The sequence below is a fragment of the Vulpes lagopus genome, chromosome 2, assembly GCF_018345385.1.
Source record: "Vulpes lagopus strain Blue_001 chromosome 2, ASM1834538v1, whole genome shotgun sequence".
In the NCBI taxonomy this organism is placed as follows: Eukaryota; Metazoa; Chordata; class Mammalia; order Carnivora; family Canidae; genus Vulpes; species Vulpes lagopus.
The window spans coordinates 19261019-19281258 of NC_054825.1; the positions used below are offsets into that span (position 1 = coordinate 19261019).

At 43.5% G+C, this 20240-nt stretch overlaps 1 protein-coding gene across 2 annotated transcripts in view; it reads right to left on the reverse strand.

The window, feature by feature from the left end:
* Positions 1-18951, reverse strand: part of RBM20 (RNA binding motif protein 20) — a 190123-nt gene extending 171172 nt beyond the window's left edge. Inside the window, exon 1 of one of the 2 annotated variants that reach the window (XM_041743319.1) lies at positions 18525-18951. In XM_041743319.1, the coding sequence (XP_041599253.1) occupies positions 18525-18718 (194 nt within the window). In that variant the 5' untranslated portion in view covers positions 18719-18951. The remainder of the gene's footprint in view (positions 1-18524) is intronic. The other variant, XM_041743321.1, reaches the window with a different exon arrangement.
* Between the last annotated feature and the right edge of the window lie 1289 nt (positions 18952-20240).

Genomic DNA, 20240 nt, shown 5'->3' on the forward strand with positions numbered 1-20240 from the left:
ATAATAATTTTTTAGTTTTAACGTAATCACAATATCATTACCACAACTATAAATAAACACATGATTCATGAATAAATCATTTTTTAGTCTCAATATCCAGTATGTTCAGGTGTCCTAAGTAATCTAAACATTTTTCTTAATTTGTTGAGCTAGGATCCAAATAAAGATCATAAATTAAAGATTACAGACTGGATTATAGGCTGGATAAGTATTTTTAATCTCTTTTAATCTATAGAGAACCTCTCTTGCTATTCTTATCCTTGTAATTTACTTGTTGAAAAAAATCAGGTCTTTGGGCCTGAAGGATGTCCCACGTTCTAACTGGTTGATTTTTATCTCCATGGTATTGTTTTGACATGTTCCTCTGCCCCCCATATTTTCATTTCTTTTTTTAAGATTTATTTAGTTATTCATAAGAGACACAGAGAGAGAAACAGAGACACAGGCAGAGGGAGAAGCAGGCTCCATGCAGGGAGCCTGATGTGGGACTGGATCCTAGGACCCTGGGATCACAACCTGAACCAAAGGCAGATGCTCAAACCACTGAGCCACCCAGGTGCCCCTACTCCTCATATTTTCTATAACCTGGCAGTTAGACCTTGAGCCTGGCACAAATTCAGGTTCTACCTTTGACAGCACTGTTTAGTTCCTACTGCATTCCCTCAGTGGGTACATGATACCTGAAGTCTTTCTTTTTTGTGGCATTAAGATTGATGAGTGGGTTTAAATGTATCAGTCCAACTCATCCATTATAAAGTTTCCCATCAGCTTCACCTGATGTTTTAGCAGGAATCTACTAACCAGGGACACCTTGGTGGCTCAGCAGTGTGTATATATATATATATATATATATATATATATATATACACATACACACACACACACACATTATACATATATACAATATACATTATATATAATGTAAAATATGTATATTTTACACATAAAAATATGTATATTTTTGTATACAATGTATATGTATGTATGTACATATATATGTATACAATGTAAAATGTGTGTATGTATAATAAAATATGTATGTGTATTTTACATATAAAAATACATGTAGGGATCCCTGGGTGGCGCAGCGGTTTGGCGCCTGCCTTTGGCCCAGGGCACGATCCTGGAGACTCGGGATCGAATCCCACGTCAGGCTCCCAGTCCATGGAGCCTGCTTCTCCCTCTGGCTGTGTCTCTGCCTCTCTCTCTCTCTCACTGTGTGCCTATCATAAATAAATAAAATAAAAAAATTTAAAAAAATAAAATAAAAAATAAAAATAAAAATACATGTAAAAAATATATACAATGTAAAATATGTATTTTCTTATGTAAAAGGTAGCAACTATATATATTTTTTCCACCTTCCTTTATCCCCTTAATATATCCCTGAAATTTCTTTCTAACAGCACAGAGAGATAGTCCTCATTATAGGGAGGACAAGCAGAATTTATTCACTAACCCCCTACTGCTGTGCTAGTCTTGTGGACCCTCACTGCAAGGGACCAGGTGAGACCTCTAGCCCATTCTGCTCTTCCTCCAATATCAAGATCCCACCAAATGCACAGCTAGGGCAGGTCTCTGCCAAAGGGAGTTCAACGAGACTGGTCACTGTCAGAGCCAGGCTGTGACCAGAACACTAAGTCACTGATGCCTGGGGCCAGGAGGAATAGCCCCGTCTCATACCTTCTCTGACTTCCAGGTATCACACAGGAGCAGAAGCTATGGTCTTCCCATATCTTGCACTTTCATTTCTGCTTTCCTGCAGCACCAAACTCAGATCCTGGATTCACACATGGTTCACAGCCTAGATGGGCTCAGAGAAGCAGCAAATGCCACTGTGTAACAAGGTCTAAGCTTGACATCTTTAATAACAATGCAGCCATTCCTTCCAACAAGCGGTGAGTGAGCCACTTCCAGGAGCCAGGTATTGTTCTTCTGTTGGATGGGGGGTCTAGTCACTGAATAAAACATCTCTGCTCCTGGAAAGCCGCCATGACACAGGCAGGGTGGAGAAGACACACCACACAGACAGTAGAAACAGTAAGTGAAATAAGTCATACCATCTATTAAGAGAAAAAGTGCTATGGTTAAAACAGAACAAAGTCAGGGAGACTGGACAGGAAGGCTCAAGATGCAATTTTTAACAGAGTGGCCAGAGGAGGTCCCATAGAGAAATCACGGGCAATAACTTATTTTCTGGGCAACTTTTTCTTTTAACTACTCAAAAAAGCTTCATTTGTTTATTTAGCTTTCTGACTCTGTGATTATGCCTTCGGCACTTTCACAATAATTTTCTTTTCCTCAATACGGAAAGCAGGCTTGATCCTGTCATGGACACACAGCACAAATCGAACCACCACCACAGGCCCTGCTGATGTGTTTTTGGTTTTTTTTTTTAAGATTTTATTTATTTATTCATGAGAGACACAGAGAGAGAGAGAGAGGCAGAGAAACAGGCAGAGGGAGAAGCAGGCTCCATGCAGAGAGCCCAACATGGGACTCGATCCCGGGTCTCCAGGACCACACCCTGGGCCGAAGGCAGGCGCTAAACCACTAAACCGCTGAGCCACCCAGGATCCCCTGGTTTGTTTTAAACAACCTCATAAGAAAAAAAAAAAAAAAAAAAAAAACCAACCTCATAAGGACCTTAGGTCTCACAGCATGAACTCCTTGAAGTTGGCCTGGGCATGCGCCATATGTGGATTCTGGTGCTTTCCCAACCTTCTTGAAAACGTAAACAATTCAATTACCAGGGGTTAGGGACAGCCTAGTTTTGTTCACAGGCTGTATTACAGGGCAGCCTAGGTCAGTATGTCAAACACTAGACCATTCTGAAAGCCTCTTGACACCATCCCAGCAAGAGGAAAAAGAAGCATTTGTGGGTTCAAAGGCCAAATGGGCAACTTCTTTGTGCAGCTGCCACTAGTCAACTGTCCTTATCATTGCTACAATTAAAATGTCATTATAGCAAATGTTAAGGTAATAATAAAGTATCTTGGTGTCACAGTTGTCTTGAGTTGTGTTGTTTTAACAATTGCTTGAAAATGAGCATATTATTTGCTTAGGACTTAAATGTCATTTTTGTGATCCAGAAACTTGCTGTTAAAAGCTTTGATGCAAGAGGATTTAAGGGGTGTTCTAAGTGACCATTTCCTTTTTAAAGATTGTATTTATTTATTCATGAGAGAGGCAGAGACACTGGCAGAAAGAGAAGCAGATTCCATGCAGGGAGCCCGATGTGGGACTTGATCTCGGGACGCCAGGATCACGCCCTGGGCAGAAGACAGATGCTCAATTGCTGAGTCACCCAGGTGTCCCTAAGTGTCCATTTCCATCATTTCTCCTATTTGGATCGAAGGAGAAACTCAGCCTGGCAACTGCCTGTACCTTGAAATGCATAATCAGGTCCGTGGCTAGCGATGGCCAAGAGAGATGAAGCCTGGTTACATTATGACACAAGAGTATTCAGCACTTAATTTTTATCAAAGCATATTCCTATGTCGTCTCACTGATGGTTATAACAAACCTCATGTCCTGTAACAAGCCTACATCCTGGTCCTCCTTTAACAAATGTGGGACCTACAAGGCTGTGTGCCCTATCTCTGCTCACACAGTGGCTTGAAGGTAAAGCCAGACCACAACTTGGGTTTCTTACTCCTTAGGTCTGTGTCTCCCTTATGCCACCTCTGCAAACATAAAGGCAGGGTGTTTGTGTTTCTCTGGTCCTCTCAGACAGTCAGGCTGAATAACACATAGGTTGGAGAAAACCAAGCTTTGCTCTCATATCAATTCTCACCCCTGAGACCATCCTGAGTGGTTTTTCTCATCACAAAGTCAATCAGATCTAAAGTTAAGTTGCAGTCAACTTGCACATTCTCTCATGTATGCACCAAACTATGTGCCAGGGACCCCGCCAGATGCTAGAGACACCATGATGAAAGACACTGGCCCCAACCTCGAGGACTTTATGGAGTCTTTAGGGGAAATCAGCAAGAGGTAAGCATGGGGTAAATGCTACTGCTGGGGGTGGGGGGGGTCACAAGGCTTCACAGTAAAGAGGCACCCAGTCTACCTTCTTGCGTGGAGTCAGGGATAGCTCCCTAGAAGACATGAGGTCTCAGCAGAAGCCATAAAGATGAAAGGAATGTTTGAGTTGAGGAGAAAAGGTGGTGTAGAGAGAGAGAGCAGGAGGCAGCTGGGCAGATGGGAAGGTCAGGCGTGGACAGCTAAGTGGGGGCAGATCCAGAAAGGGCTTCTAAGCAGTCTGAATCCCAACCTACAGACAACAAGATGCTAAGACAGGGCTTTGAGCAAACAGACAACAAGATTAAGGCTAAACTGGTGTAGAGAAGAAAAAGATCTGAGGACAGGCCCAGCTGTAGGCAGAGGGAGAAGCTGGGAGGCCTAAATTAAGGCAGTAGCAGCCGGCATGGAGGCGGGGAAAGGTTCACCAGGAAGGAAGGAGGGCATACAAGGAAAGGCCTGGCTCTGAACCTGGGCTCTCCTATCATTGATTAAGGAACCCTGAATCATTACCTAACCCCTACCTGCTTTAGGGGGTTGTTGAAGAATTAAATGGAATAAGCTAGGAGGGAAAATGTGCCCTGCAAACCCTCAGCACAGCAGCAATATGGTGCCATTCACTCAAGCCCAGTGCTATTAACGTCTGTGGACACCTCATCACTAGGAGACTTAAAATTACACTCACAGGCATGTACGTTTCCTCTGCTCACTTAATTTCTCTAATGGCTGAATGGCCTTTGGTAAATCTGGACTTCCTTCTGGACTAGGCTTTCTTTTCTATAAAACGAGAAAATTGAATTAGATGATCTCCAGGTCCCTTCCAGCTTGAAGTTCTGCAGTTTTGTCATCTTATTCATCTTGTCACCCAATTTCCACAGTAATAATTATTTGTCAAATGAAAAATTATTGGGGGAAGATTCATCAAAAGAAAAAAAGAGAAACTAAGTTGATGAGTAACTAACCCTGAAAATAAAGATGAAAAAGTGTGTGTTCTCTAAACACCTCAAAGTGTCATATTTATCATGTTCTGTTCAAAGACCCAATAATAAAAATTCCAAGGTGCTTACACCCAAAAATTACTCTTATGTATAACATCTGTGCTCCTAAAAGATTAAACTATCATTGACCTAGATATTTACCCAAGAAAACTACCCAAGGACATAAATACTTATAAAGGAATGTTCATAACAGCTTTATTTGTTAAAAACCAAAACCTGGAAATAACCTAAATATGCATCAACCAGGTAAATGGATAAACCATTACGATACATCCATAAAGTGAAATACCACTCAATAAAAAGGACCAAACTTTTGATATATGCAAAAAAAATGAATAAACCTTAAAATCATAGGCTGCAGGAAACCCCAGAAAATGGGAAAAAATATGTACAAATTACATATCTGCTAAGGAGCTAGTATCCAGAATTTATAAAGGACCCTTACAATTTCACAAAGAAGGGTAAACAACTAAATTTAAAAATGAACAAAGGACTTGAATAGACAGTTCTCTAAAGGAGATATACAAATGGTCTTGTTGCACAAGAAAAGATGCTCAATATCATTAGTCATTAGGGAAATAAAATCAAAATTACAATGACATGCCACTTTATACCCATTAGGATGGCCACAACTTAAAAAAAAAAAAAAAGGAAAATAAGCGCTGGCAAGGTTGTAGAAAAATCAGAACACTCATTAGTTGCTGGTGGGAATATAAAATGGTGCAGCCACTTTGGGAAACAATTTGGAGGTTCCTCAATAGATTAAACACAGAATTGCCATATGACTCAGCAATTCCACTCCCAGATATATCTCCAAAAGAATTAAAAACAGGTGTCCAAGCAAAAACTTGTAAATATTCAGGGCAGCACCACTCACAATAGTCGAAAAGTAAAAAAAAAAAAAAAAAAGGAAAAAAATCCACCAACCAATACATAGATAAAAGTTAAAAATTGTCTGTTTATACAATGGAATGTTATTCAACAATAAAAAGGAATGAAGTAGTAATACAGGCTACACCATGGAGTAATCCTAAAAACATTATGCTAGGGGTTGCTTGGGTGGCAGCTAACTCTTGATTTTGGCTCAGGTCATGATCCCAGGGTCCTGGGATCAAGCCCCACCTCAAGCTCTCTGCTCAGTTGGGAGTCTTCTTCAGGATTCTCTCTCTCCTTCTGCCACTCTAACCTCTCTTTCAAATAAATAAATAAATAAGTCTGAAAGACACACACACACACATTATGCTAAGTGAAAGATAGTCTGATACAAAAGGCCAAATATAGTATGGTTCCATTTACATAAAATGTCCAAAATAAGCAAATCCAGAGAGACAGAAAACAGATTAATTGTTGCCAGGGGCCTGGGAGAAGGGGGGGTAGACGGAATGGGGAATAAGTGCTTAATGGGGACAGGGTTTCCTTTGGGGTGATGCAAATCCTCTGGAACTAGATTATGGTAATGGTGGCACAACCTTTTGAATGTACTAAATACCACTGAACTACCTTTTAAATAGCTACAATGGGGGCACCTAGCTGGCTCAGTCAGCAGGGTATATGACTGTTGATCTCAGCCTCAGGAGTTCGAACCCCACATTGGGCATGGAGATTACTTTTAAAAAATAAAAATAAATTTGAAAAATAAAATAGAGGACATCTGGGTGGCTCAGTAGTTGAGCATCTGCCTTCGGCTCAGGGCATAATCCCAGGGTCTGGGGATTGAGTCCCACATCAGGCAGAATTCTTGCAAGGATCCTGCTTCTCCCTCTGCCTATGTCTCTGCTTCTCTCTGTGTGTTTCTTGTGAATAAATAAATAAATAATCTTCAAAAAAAAGCTAAAATGGTAAATGTTACATGTATCTTGTCACAAATTTTTTAAAAATTATTTCCCAGGTGCCTGGGTGGCTCAGCAGTTGAGCATCTGCCTTCTGCCCAGGGCATGATCCCAGAGTCCCAGGATCAAGTCCCACTTCGGGCTCCCTGCATGGAGCCTGCTTCTCCCTCTGCCTCTGCCTCTTTCTTTGTGTCTCTCATGAATAAATAAATAAATAAAATCTTTTAAAAATTATTTCCCAAAAAATCATTATGTTGAGTGAAAGAATCCCAAAAAAACACTCTGATTCCATTTGTATAAAATCCTAGAAAATGCAAAAACTCAGTTAATAGTGATGGAAAGTAGATCAGGAGTTGCCTGGAGGGAAGAGGGTTAAGGGAAAGAGCAAAGGACAAATTATAAAAGGCAAGAGAAACTTTTGGGGGCAATAAAACGTTTATTATCTTGAGTATTTGATGGATGCTTTAAACATGTACAGCTTAGTATATTTCAATTATACATCTGTAAAACAGAAAAAGACAAATGTTTCAAAAATTATCACCGGACCTCTTGATTCTTAGACTTAGTTTTTATTTGAAATACACTGAGGAATAACTGTTTAATGGATCTTTACTGTAAACTCCTCCAGAGGTCAAAAGCAAACAATCCCTTTCTGACTTACTGACTCTGTTAAGTCTGGTTTCTACATACGATGGGGTCTTAAAGCAAAAGAACACCTGTGACCAAGTCTGCTAAGACCATTCACCATATGTCTGGTGGAGACTAAGCGAGCTTGATGTTGCCACGTTTCAAGTCAGGAATTCTTCTTGCTATTTATAGGAGCCTAGGATACTTTAATCATTGCTGAATCCTGGTTTTTTGAATTGGTTTAAAAATGGTGTGGTAGGACTTGGCAGACGCTCTCTTTGCAAATCAAACTATCGTATCTGTTATGATTTTAGCACATGCTGAGAGGATTATAAGTGTTTATATACTCTCTGTGAGCATCAAATTCAGGTCTTGTCTAACATGCATAACAAGCAGAGTAAGACGGCAAATCAAATGCCAGAGTCTGATGTGCTCATGGAATTTAAATTGGGATATGGATTTCACTTTAAAGCAAAAGGCACACTTAAAGTGACAAGAAAAAGAGCAAGGGAAAAAGAAACTGGAAGGAATGTTTTTCACTGGAATGTTGAGTTTATCTTAAATTCAGTTTGACCTACTTCAGATTTATTTCAACAACTTTTTTTATAATATTTTCTTTGTAAGTGATGGGTTTTCTATAAATGATTTTGAGGACACAGATATTTATGCAGATATGATCACCTTCATTTACAGAACATTCCCTCACCCCCAACCTCATACCACCAGTTATTTCGTAAATACTATTTTCCTTAGTTTTGTTGAGTCCTCGTGTGAGACTTGATTTCCTTACTTGTGAAAATGGGAATAACAGCACTTACCTCACAGGATTATAGTCGGGTTAAATGATTAAATGGACTTAGCATACACAATGTGTTTAGAATAGTGGGTGGCACCCAGGAGGCACCCAACGAATGTTAGTTGCAGCTCGCTTTATTACTGTTCCCTTTAACAGATGAGAACACTGAGGCTCCATGTTAGTTAGTAGTGGCAAAGCTGACTTTAGAACAAAGAGCAGGCTTGCTCTTGATTCTTTTCACTACTCCACACCACTCTCCCCACCCATACATATTTTGTGCATGAAAATAAGAGTACCAATCTGGAAGAGGCAAAAATAGCTTATGTAATTTAAATCTAAAAAGCATGAACAAACTGGTAGTCACAGACCAGCTTCAGGACTCACCCAGTTTAGGCTCCAAGGCAAGTCATCATTCATTTTTAAAGTCAGCTTCATATAGTGTTTTGAAAAGGAAGATAAAAGGTTTGTACAAAGAGCCGACTTAGCTTCAAGAGGGTGCCTAAAACACTGTGAGACAGCAAAAATTACATTAGCATCCATTCATGCCATTAGCATGAAAAGGGATTTATACTTACTCTATATGGACATTAAAAAGTACTGCAGCCCGTGACAAAATGCCTACTGCAAACGTTAAGTGGGAAGTGGCTGGCCCATCAGTTAAGTTCCTAGCAAGTCAGGACTAGAAAAATCCATTGTCTCCAGATAATACCCAGGGGCTGGTACAATGCACACATATTTGCAAGGCCAAATGATTTTAACTATAGATCCAAGCCAATCCATTCTAAAGGGATATTTATTTATCATTTTAGTTCCACATTTCATTGAAGGGCCTTTTTAAAAATATGGCCAAATTCAAAGATAAAACCACGAAGTGTGCCTGGCTGGCTCAGTCTGTAGAGCATAGGATTGTTGATCTTAGGGTCATGAGTTCAAATCCATGTTGGATGTAGAGCTTACTTAAAAAGCTAAATAAAAATCTTTTTTAAAAAAAGATAAGTCTACGGGTGAAAGTTTGTTGAGGAACAGTATATTCAGAGCGTTTCACAGTATCACTCTCACAGACAACATATTACCAATCACAAAGAGAAAAACGTCCCACTACAATGAAGTGGTCTGGCAGTGACCACATTAACCAAAGGACCAAATTTAATGGAACACACAGCACTCCCTGCAAATTCTTGCAAAATGCTTAACCTGGATCTAGTCGTGAGGAAATAATACAGATATGCAGATCATGGCTCATTCTACAAAACAACTAGCCTGGAATCTTCAGTCATAAAGAACAGAAGAAGGTGGGTGCAGCTGCTAAATTAAGAAAGACATCAAAAACAAATGCACTTGTGAAGCTGAGCCAGGGTTTTCTTTTTTAAAAAAGCTATTGGGAGACATTTTTCTGACACATGGAAAAAGTTAAAAATTTAGTATTCATTAGATAATATTATTTAGGATTAATTTCCTTTGATATGGTAACAAAACTATAGTTACGCAACTTACTTTCAAATAGTTCAGGGACCAAAAAAAAAAAAAAAAAAAAAATGTGATGCCTGACTTGTTTGGCAGGATGGAACAGGGTATGAGATGCTCTGGAGAGGCCAGTCTACTGCCATTTGTAGAGAAACCTAAGGGGGTGAGGGGAAGGGGAGTAGAGAAGTGATAACATACCTAAGGATGCTATTCAAGTCCCCTTGGGGAATCTGAGCAGACTAGGGCCAGCTGATAAATGGATAGTTTATGATTGTTCTCCATTTCTCTTCCCCAACTCCAGGCACTTACAAGGGAAGCCAGCAGCAAACACAATGGACAGAGAGATGAGGAGTTCTATCCTAACCTACCACTATTCTCGCTGTGTGACCTTGAACAATTCACTTGACTTCTCTGATGCTCACTTGCCCTACCTAGAAAAACAGGAGGGCTGGGCTAAAGATAAAGCTAAAGCCCTCAGGTGCCTCCCAGGTCTAAAGTCTAAGACACAAATGCGCAGTTTTGTCCCTTTTTTAAAAGATTTATTTATTTATTCATGAACGACACATAGACATAGGCAGGCTTCCTGCAGGGAGCCTGATTGATTCAGGACTCAATCCCAGGACCCCAGGATCACGACCTGAGCCAAAGGTAGATGCTCAACCCCTGAGCCACCCAGGCATTCCTGGGCAGTTCTATCTTAAAGACAGTGTAATACCAATATGAAATGTTTATTTCTAGTTTTGTTTTTTAAAAACAGAAATATTTATTTTCTCTGATTATAAAATTAATAACACAGTGACTGAGAAAAAATAGAAAGTATTTAAAAATCACAATAATTGAATCACCTAGAGTTAGAACCACTATTAGCATCTTTCTGTTTGTTCTTTAGATGCTTTTCCAGGATTGCAGGCACCCACACATACATCCACATACATTTTTTTAAAGATTTATTTATTTATTCATGATAGACACACAGAGAGAGAGAGAGAGAGAGAGAGAGGCAAAAACACAGGCAGAGGGAGAAGCAGGCTCCATGCCAGGAGCCCGACTTGGGACTCGATCCCAGGGCTCCAGGATCGTACCCTGGGCCAAAGGCAGGTGCTAAACCACTGAGCCACCCAGGGATCCCCCACATACATTTTTTAAATGTGAGATCCCTTGTATACATGTTGTTTGTAATTTTCATTTTAGTTCACAATACATATTCCATATTATTTTATATTCCATATTCATAAATACAAGATAACAGAATTACATGCACACAGTTTATTTCCCCAACTGGAAAGCACATGGTTTCTAATCTTTGCTCTGCTAGACAGTGCTGCAGTAACTATCCTTATGCTCATCCTCAGTATGTATTTAACTTAAAGCCTACAAATCAAGATTTAATCACACAACTCATTCCCTTTCTAAGCAGAAGGTTAAAAAAATATATCACTTCAAGTACCAAAGGCTCTCCATCATAAGCAGTCTATCGATGACGCTGCTCAACCTGAGGATGCAGGGTCCTGAGGATACCCCCTCCTTGGGAAGTCTGGAAACAACACTTTGGTCTCTTCAAGGAGGCCACACAGAAGAAGCCTGAGGCTCAGCTTTTGAACACCCGTGATCTCTTCTGAAAGTGTCTTTCAGGCCGCGAGGTCTGGGCGAGGCCCTGTAGCCCACACAGCCAACTGACTGCACTACAGGGTTTGCAGGGTTTGAGGACTCCAAGTCAGAGCAGTCCCACTCCAAAGGACACTCACAGGTCCTGTTTCTTTTCTGTGCTTCTGAAAACACTGCCATCTCCAAACACAGTCCCACCAAACTGTGTTGAATACAATCCAACTTAGACAAATGAAAATTATTGCATCTGCTTCCTGCATTTTTGCAAACTCAAATATTCACTTCGATCTTCCCAAGTAATTAACATCCCAAAATAATTGTTTTTATTTTTTAAAAATTTCTAGCGATCAGCAAACAGTATAAAACATTTGCTTCTTCACTGACATTTCTATCTCCTTTTCTGACTTAAAATTGTAACACTGATCCAAATATGCTTTGCAAGTGTTAGAGGAAGCATTTATTTCTTTTTATAATTATTGTTGTTTTCACGTGTGAGCAATCTCACAAATGTGTACCTATGGCTATGGCAAAATGTAACTGATAAGGGATATAATCTGTATCAGATGTATAGGAGAGGAGACCCATTCTACCTGGATGATTATTCAGCAATATTCCTGGAGATTCACATAATTTTATTCTTTAAGATTTTATTTATTTATTCATGAGAGACAGAGAGAGAGGCAGAGACATAGGTAGAGGGAGAAGCAGGGTCCCTGCGGGGAGCCCCATATGGGACTCATTCCAGGACCCCGGGATAATACCCTGAGCTGAAGGTAGACACTCAATCACTGAGCCACCCAGGCGTCCCCACATAATTTTATTCTTGGAAGGAACTGCCATTGATCATTTCCAGTCCCTGGAGTGGCAGGATTAAGAAGGTCAATTGGCTTGTCCAGGTCACTCGCTCCCAGTACAGAGTTTTCTTCTCTGCTCTGACCCTCTTTGTCAGAAACTCTGTAATTACTTTTGAGCAAAGGTGGGCATTTTATATTCTGCAACACCAGGCAGATCCTAGATCATTTTATTCAGTAATAAATTCAAAGTAAACCATAAGAAGTAACTTAGTGGAATAAAAACATCTTTAAAATACTACATAGATTGCCTTGTCTACTCCCTTAGCATCATGATGCTGGAGGTCAGGTTTAAAGGCAGCTCTAATAAGAGCCAAAAACATATTCGGGAGACAACCTAAAGACAATGCAGGCTGCAAAATGTGAGAAATATCTAAGATGTCCAGACAGCCGCGAGCAGAGTCCAGGTTTGGGCTGGAGTGGGAAGTGGCAACTGAGAACTGATGGGTCATTAGTGTGATTGGGAGAAAGCAGGTGCATAGAAAGGGCAGCAGCAAATGGCCCTGGCGCATCCTTAAAGCAAACACCCACATTAAAGAAGGGAAAAGTGGCGTGAAAACTATCTTCATGGGGTGACAACCACCCTTAAACCCAGGCATGACCCCCAGCCTGTTTCTGAACACCAGGAAAGATTTATTTGCCAAGCTGAACTGTAAGTTTCTAACACATCCTCGTGCAAATTGTTGAGCGGCTCCTTTTGCCCATAAAGTACATTCACATCAATATATACCATCCCTCTGACAGATGAGCTGTCAGCAAGTTGGAGAAGTTGCCTTGTAAATCACCAGGGGACTTATTTTAAAAATCCAGCAGGAACTGTAAGAAAGAGGAAGATCAATTAATTTGGCTGTAACTTATGCCACTGTAAAGACTTTATCATATTAGATGGATATGTGTGTCATATCCAAAATACTGGGGGAGTGGGGGCTTCCCTTCCACCTCCTCCTCAAACAGCTGGCAGGGCTGACTTGTACCCAGATTTGCTCTCTATAAATGCTTAAGACTGAAACCTTAGTTGGATGGAATTTAAAGTGACCACCCATTGAGCCAGGCAAAATATCAGCCTACCACCAACACCCTGTAGGTGGTGTTGAAAACCAAAATCACTTTCCTGATTCAAAAATGTGCCTTTTTAATTAAAGTTAGGATTTCCCAGTCCTAACTGGGAAACAAGCTGATGGGAATAAGCAATAGTAGGCTTCCAATATATCACACATATCAGGCAAGATCCAGCCAGGTTCATTAACCAGAAAGGGAACTGCCATTTGCTCTCTTCTACAAACCACTAATTACTGTCTTTGCTCTGATTCTGGAATACGGATCACTTTACTTTCTGCAAAACTTCTCAATGCCCTATTCTAAACACAGCTACCAGTTACTCATACCAGCTGTGGATCAACAGCAACTTTCCCTGTTAAAATATACAAGATTATATCAGTTAGACCATCCTAAACAAGATAATTACTGTGGTGGGAAATAAAAATCAGATTAAGAGGGATTTTGTGACATAGGAGACCCCTTCAAGCTTTTGTCTGGCAGAGGGACCAGGGTGGAGGAAGGGAGAGGGGTGTCCTGCCTCCCAGTATCTCTCTGGAGTTTTCCACTTTCTCAAGCTTCTTCCATTCTTGCTTTTCTGTGTTAGTTCAGTCCATTTTAATTCTATCCCTCAGACCCCAGTTCCTAACATTTTTTAGATTCTTGTTTATCAGTGCTGTGAATTGAGCTATATTCGTTTGTTTACTTAAGGATTAGCTTTATAGGCAGGGAAGAAATATCAGTTTAACTGGAATCAAGAAACCTGCCGCCACGAGAAAAATAAATCAGAGAAAGAGAGAAACCGAAAAATGTGGGATCATTTCACTGCGACTCAATCCTGGTGGGTTTCTTTCCCCCTGGTGACTACAAGGACAGGCAAAGTGATATTAACAGATCAGAATCTACATTCCAACAGACAGTTGGGCTTTTGAAATTATTAATATGACAAACTCTAAGGAGGTAGCAAAAGAATAAGTGGATAGAAGAATAAAATGGGTGATAATTTTTTCTTCCCCCGGCCCCCACAGCACTGGCATTAAAACAGCTCTGGGTACACCATATGTACAGCCACTTACCATGACTAATGGGAATAATGTACTACATTTCATAATACTGATCTCTTTGGCAATTTGAAAAAAACTCATAACTGGATGGCTATACTTACTATCTAAAAATACTTATCACAACAAACCTTAAAGCATGATTTTTTTAAGGGAAAAAAAATACCTTTCTAGAGAAGCAAACTTTTCAGAATGCTGAGAAAAGAATCCACTCTCTCCTTCCCTGTTTTGGGTAAACACTTAATCCTCTCAGATGTTTTCTCCTGCTGAATACTCGCCCTACGTCCGGCTTAAGACTGTGTTCAAGATTTTCAAAATTCCTTCTACAAGTGAATCCTTGTTTTCCCTAAAAATGGACTCAAACTGATGGTAGAAACTAGCACAGATGTTAGAAATTCCATCCTTTTTCCAGAAAAGGACCAAGTATGAGTGTGAGGTAATGTCCGTTTCTGGCAAATTCTTATTTCCTCCCCAATTCTGGATGTAACTGTTAGTATGCCCATCAAAACGTGTGGACATCGTACACAACTTGCCTACATATTATTCCTTTGGAGTTACATGGAGATCCCTCCAAATGCAGAACGTCTGTAAAATTATCTGCAGGCAGGATAACTACTTATAACATTTTCTATACTGAATCAGGGGAGCCTTGGCTCTGAAAATAGTCAGCCAGTGTCCTAACACAATACAGAAGACTATGAACCTTAAATCAAAGCTGGATTTATATCCTCCTAAGTCACCAACGCATGCAGATGACACTAGCTATCAAATGCTAAGCCAAAACTTTTTTTTTATTTTTATAATTGATTTTTATTCATTACTTATCAAAATAATCTGGAAAGGAAATAAAATAACTCACCTATACTCAAATGTACGATCTGATGTCATGCATTAGGTAGTAATATTTTGCGGCAAGGCAAGTAACTTAGGAAAATCACCTATGTGTTCACCTCACAGAAGGTGTGTGCGCTTGTTTGGCTAATTGTCACAATTAGTGACACTTTATAGTTGCATCCGACAATTGACTTCGATATTTCACACAGAGCTGACTGACTCTATTTCCACTTGGAAGAAAGTTTTAAAATTTACATCCTAAATTTCATTTATGCTGTTCATCAAGCTTAATAAATAACGCCTCACAAATCAAGAATTAGGTTTGATTTGAAAGCACAAAGTTAAAACATAAAATACCTTTGGCAATAAAATATTGTGAATGTTTAAGGAGATAAGTCTGTATAAAATATTCGCCAACACACATCACTCCACGTTAGCTTACCTCTGCTAATATGCAGAATATATATATTTTAAGTCATCAAATTATTCTGATTTCCTAAACTCATCCTAAATTGCCTCTTAGTGTTTATGTTTTTTATTGCCCAAATGGTTTATATAATGTTTTGCATTTTACCCAATAATATCTTCACATTGCCAACTCAGAGAATGTAAGTTTAAAACAAAGATCTTACAAGAAAAAAAAAAGATCTTACAAGATACTGCTTATGTGTCAAAACATGGTTGATAATCTTTACAGGTGATGCCAATATTGGCCAGGAGTCAAGGGTTAATAGGAGCAGAAAGGTCATGGGCAATTCTTGACAGAAACTAAGAACATAGTAATAAGAAAACTAAATATACCTGAGTAGAACAAAAGCACTCTACCGAAAATAATTTTCGATGCATTCTTCATGAGTACGGAGATTGACTTCCGTAAAACAAATACCAAAATCAATCTCATTATTTTAATTGTCATACTCCATGTGTTTAGCTACTTAAAGGTAGTATACAGCAGTTTTTCCAAGACCAAATACGACATACGTGAATAGGAACAGGCTTTTATTACGATCATGACTATTATTTTATCAAAGCCCTTGACTTCATCCAAAATGCAAACCGATAAAAATGAAAACCACTAAACACAGACGTTGAAAAGCGAAAACAATTCTTGTAATCCTTACACGCTACACACATGAATAACATTGATATCTTCATCATTTTGAAAGAGTTCAAGACTTCTCCGCTTACGAATTACATAACGATCGCACTAAAATAGCTAGAATAAACAAAGGCTCCCCAATAAAATGTATGTAATATGCGATCCACTAGCGCAGAATTTCATGCAACGCCCTAGCTTCACGAAATCCTCAATCAAGATGCGGGCAGTCGAGTCTGCGGCGGGCGGAGGGCCATCTCCCCACTACGTTGTCTCAAAGATGGTTCATGCAAACAGCACCTCATAACTACATTAAAAATGGTTGCTCAGATTAAATTATGCAAACGTAGTTTCAAAATAACCAGCTCAAGTTTCAACGCATTAAAGATGGCATTTGCCCTGTTATGCCTGGTTCCAGCGCAATTTCAGTGGGTTCTGAGGCGAGCAAACCCCAAATCATGCTTATGAAGAACGTTTTTGAAACATAAGTGCACAAACATCCAATCCCATGAGCACATTCAACCAGCCTTCAACCTGGCCCCTGAACACTGATCTGTCACCAATGCAAAACGAGGCAGAGCCATCAGGCTCCTTGAAGTCTCCATCCTGGGCTATTAGCAGAAGGGGGTCATCTTTGAAAAGCTCTTATCTACTAAAGTAAGATATTCCAGAGACAGAATTTTCAAAGTAGAGTTAACGGAGTAAATGAGACCCCTATCTACAAAGATATTTCCGTGAACATAAAATTCCTAGCATTTTCCCTAATTAAAAGTAAATGACAGGAAAATACACGGTGATTACAATGCCAAAGCAAACTCAGTAAATTTCATGTGTAGCCTAATCTCAAGCCACAAAACACTGGCCTGGTAGGAAGCGCATTAGATGTCCTCCAACTAATAACGGGTCAATTAGGTTTTTGGTTCTTTTGTGTTTTTTTTTAGTAAAGAAACCTTAAGCTTTAAACATACTTCTCTGTTAGTTTATATTTATATTAAGAACTAAAGATACACTTTAAGTAATGATGTACTTAAACTGTCATATTTAGTTAAATCGCAGCTTAAATAGTTTGCAAAAGATAGGACAAATTATTTTCATGCTCAAGTAGTTAGCAACTTGTTAGTAGTTGACAGACAAAATCGAATGAAGGCAGAAAGTTGTCACAAATGGAAACTTCAGCATTCCACCAGTCGAAAAAAGGGGGAACCATTTTGTTCAGAAATATGATCCTGGCATTTTTTGATGTCAAACTTGAATCTCCACCATGCTTTCTATTCTTTCTAAAGTCAGTCTTTAAAAACAGTTAATTAAGTGCCATTTACTTCCACTTACAACCCGCCGCTGGTTATGTCAACTTACTGCATCTTCAAACGTTTATGTAACTCAAAGTATCAATGCAGCAGCGCTGGAAACCAGCCCCCCGCCCTTTGTTCCATAGGACTGATTTTTTCGTGCGTGTCTGCATTTCCGCAGCATCGTCCGTTTCACCCAGACGCTCACCGTTCAGACTTTCCTGCGCTTCTTAAACTAGTCTTGACTTCTGCACGAGGGGAGGGGAGCCCTCAGAACACAGATCCCTCAAACCAACCCACATTCTAGGCCTCAAACTATCACACGAAATCTCCAAAGGACGAACAGAACATCCCGTTTTCCCGTGACGCCCCCCAAGCTGGGCTGAGGGGCCTCCTGGGCGCCCGCGGGCCGCCCCAACCCACTCAGGCATCCTGAAGGGCAGCGCGCAGGATGCGCCCGGCGCCCGGACCGAGCAGCGCGAGCACCGGGCACGCAACCCCGCGGCGCGCCGGCGAACTCCTCCTCGCAGGGGCCTTCTTGAAAAGCATCGACGCTGCGCGCAGGGCAAAGCGAACCGCGTCGTTTCCGAGCCCTCCCGGTCCTTTCCGCCGCTGGCGCGGGCCGACACTGCTCCGGGCACCGCGAGGGGCGGCTGCGGCCGGCGGCGTCGTCCCTACACGCTCGCGCGCGGCTCCCCAGACATCCCAGCGGCCTCGGGACCCGAAAGATGGAACAGACTCTCGGGACCCTGTGCGCCCCCCCGTTGGAGCTGTTTGCGCTCAAAATACGCGGTAACGTCCCTGGAGAAAAGGGGGTCTAGGAACAACCAGAGCATTTCCCCCGAACACCCCGGTGCCCGGTCCGCAGCCTCGCCGGCAGCCAGAACGACCGCGACGCTGCCGAGGGCGGACGGGGAGTCAGCAGCGACGGGGAGATGCAGCCACAGACGGGGCGCCCGGGGCGTGCCCCCGCCCCCCGCACACCCCGGTCCCCTCTCCCCTTCCCCTCCTCTTACTTCTGGATGATCTGCGGCAGGCCGGCCGGCGGCGGCGGCGGCGGCATCCCTCTCGGGCCGGGGGGCGCGGGGGCCGCGGGGGGCCCGGGGGGCGCGGGGGGCGCGGGGGCACCCGGCACGCTGCGGGCATCTCTGTCCGGTTGCTCGGGGCCGCTGGGGTCCGCGTCCTGGCTCATGGCTGCGGCCAACACCATGTGCGGCGACGCCGGCCCCCGGCTCCCGCGACAGAGCGCGCAAAGGGCGGCCCCGGGGCACGGCGCTCACTGGCCGGGGTCCCCGTGCCCAGTCCCCTTGTCCTTCCCGGTGGCTCGGGGAGGAGACGCGAGGGGCGGGGAGGAGGCCGTCCCGGCGGCGCCGCCTCCTCCTCTTCCTCCAGCCGCTCGCGCTCGCCCGGCTGGGCCACGCGGGGGCGTGGGCCAGGGGGCGTCTCCCGGCCGGCGGCGGCCGCTCGGGGCCCGGGGCTGCTGAGCGCGGGGTGGTCGGGGGAGCCCCGCGCGCACCCCCCGAGCGCGGCGAGCCGAGCGGGAGCGCGGCGACGCCCCCGCCGCCGTGCGCCCTGGGGGTCCCCGGCCCGGCTCCGCGCCGGCGCAGCGCAACCGCGAGAGGCGGCGGCACGACCCCAGCCGGCCGCGCGGCTCTCGCCTCCGCCGCCTCTCCCGGGAGCCCGGCGGCCTCGGGGGCGGGGGGGCCGGAGACCGCGCGCGCCACCTCGCGCGCTCCTGCCAAGAGGGGCGGCCGGAGCGCGCCCGGGGAGCGAGCCGGGCTGGGCGCCTCCTCGCGTCTGGAGCGGGGCCAGCGCCCCTCGTGGCCGAAGGGCCCGACCGTGCGGGGGAAGTGCCGGGCCCTCCCGCAGTTCGGTGGCCTGGCGGCGCCGGGTCCTCGGTGGCCAGGCCCCAGGGCTCTCCAAGTCGGCTGCCCCCGCTGCTGGCTTCAGGGGTCCCGGCGAGCAGCCGGTGGGGCCGCCGTGGTTTCTCTTCATTTCTCCCTCTTTTCTAAAAGACCCGCCACGATCCCGGGGGCGCAAAGACAAAGCCACGCAGACGTTTCACTCTTGTTATTTATTGGCGAGATCTCAGTGGAAATGTAAAGGAGGAAAAAGAGAGCTCGCCTGCAAGGCGCCGCCACCGTCGCCGCTTCTGTAGTTGGGTTCGCCGTCCCCGCGCGCGCCAGTTCACCTGCACACACCAGCCGGCAGCTGCGGACGCGGGCATCCTGCGCTGAGAAGCCACCCCTCGAGGTGCGGCTTGATGCTCTGGCAGTGGGTGGGGGTCTGGGGAGGCACCCGGTGGCGCAGAAACATCTAGGAGCTGGGCAGAGCTCACGGAGAGTGGTTTTCCAGAAGATCCTCACCGTGCGTTGGGCGCACTAGACCCTGGCCGCCCCCGGGAAGCAAGGAAAAGGCATCCCTTGGGCACCTCGGAAGCCAGAGCACAGGCCAGGGCGCCCCAGGGCCTGGAAAGAAGTTTGCCGGGAGTCTCAAAAGCCTCCGCCTCCGCCTCCTCTTCCTGCAGCCACGTGAAGGAACATTCTAGGGACGGGTTCTCTGGAACATGGCAACTAACGGAATTCCCTGAAAGATGCTTCCGTCTCTCCCCAGACTGTGAGTTTCTGTCAACCTCCCCTCCTAGCTTAGGAAACTAAGCCTCCCTTAATTTCTTCCATCCTACCTAGATCTTTACCCCTTCCTCCCTCCCTCTCCTACAGAATAAAATGTCC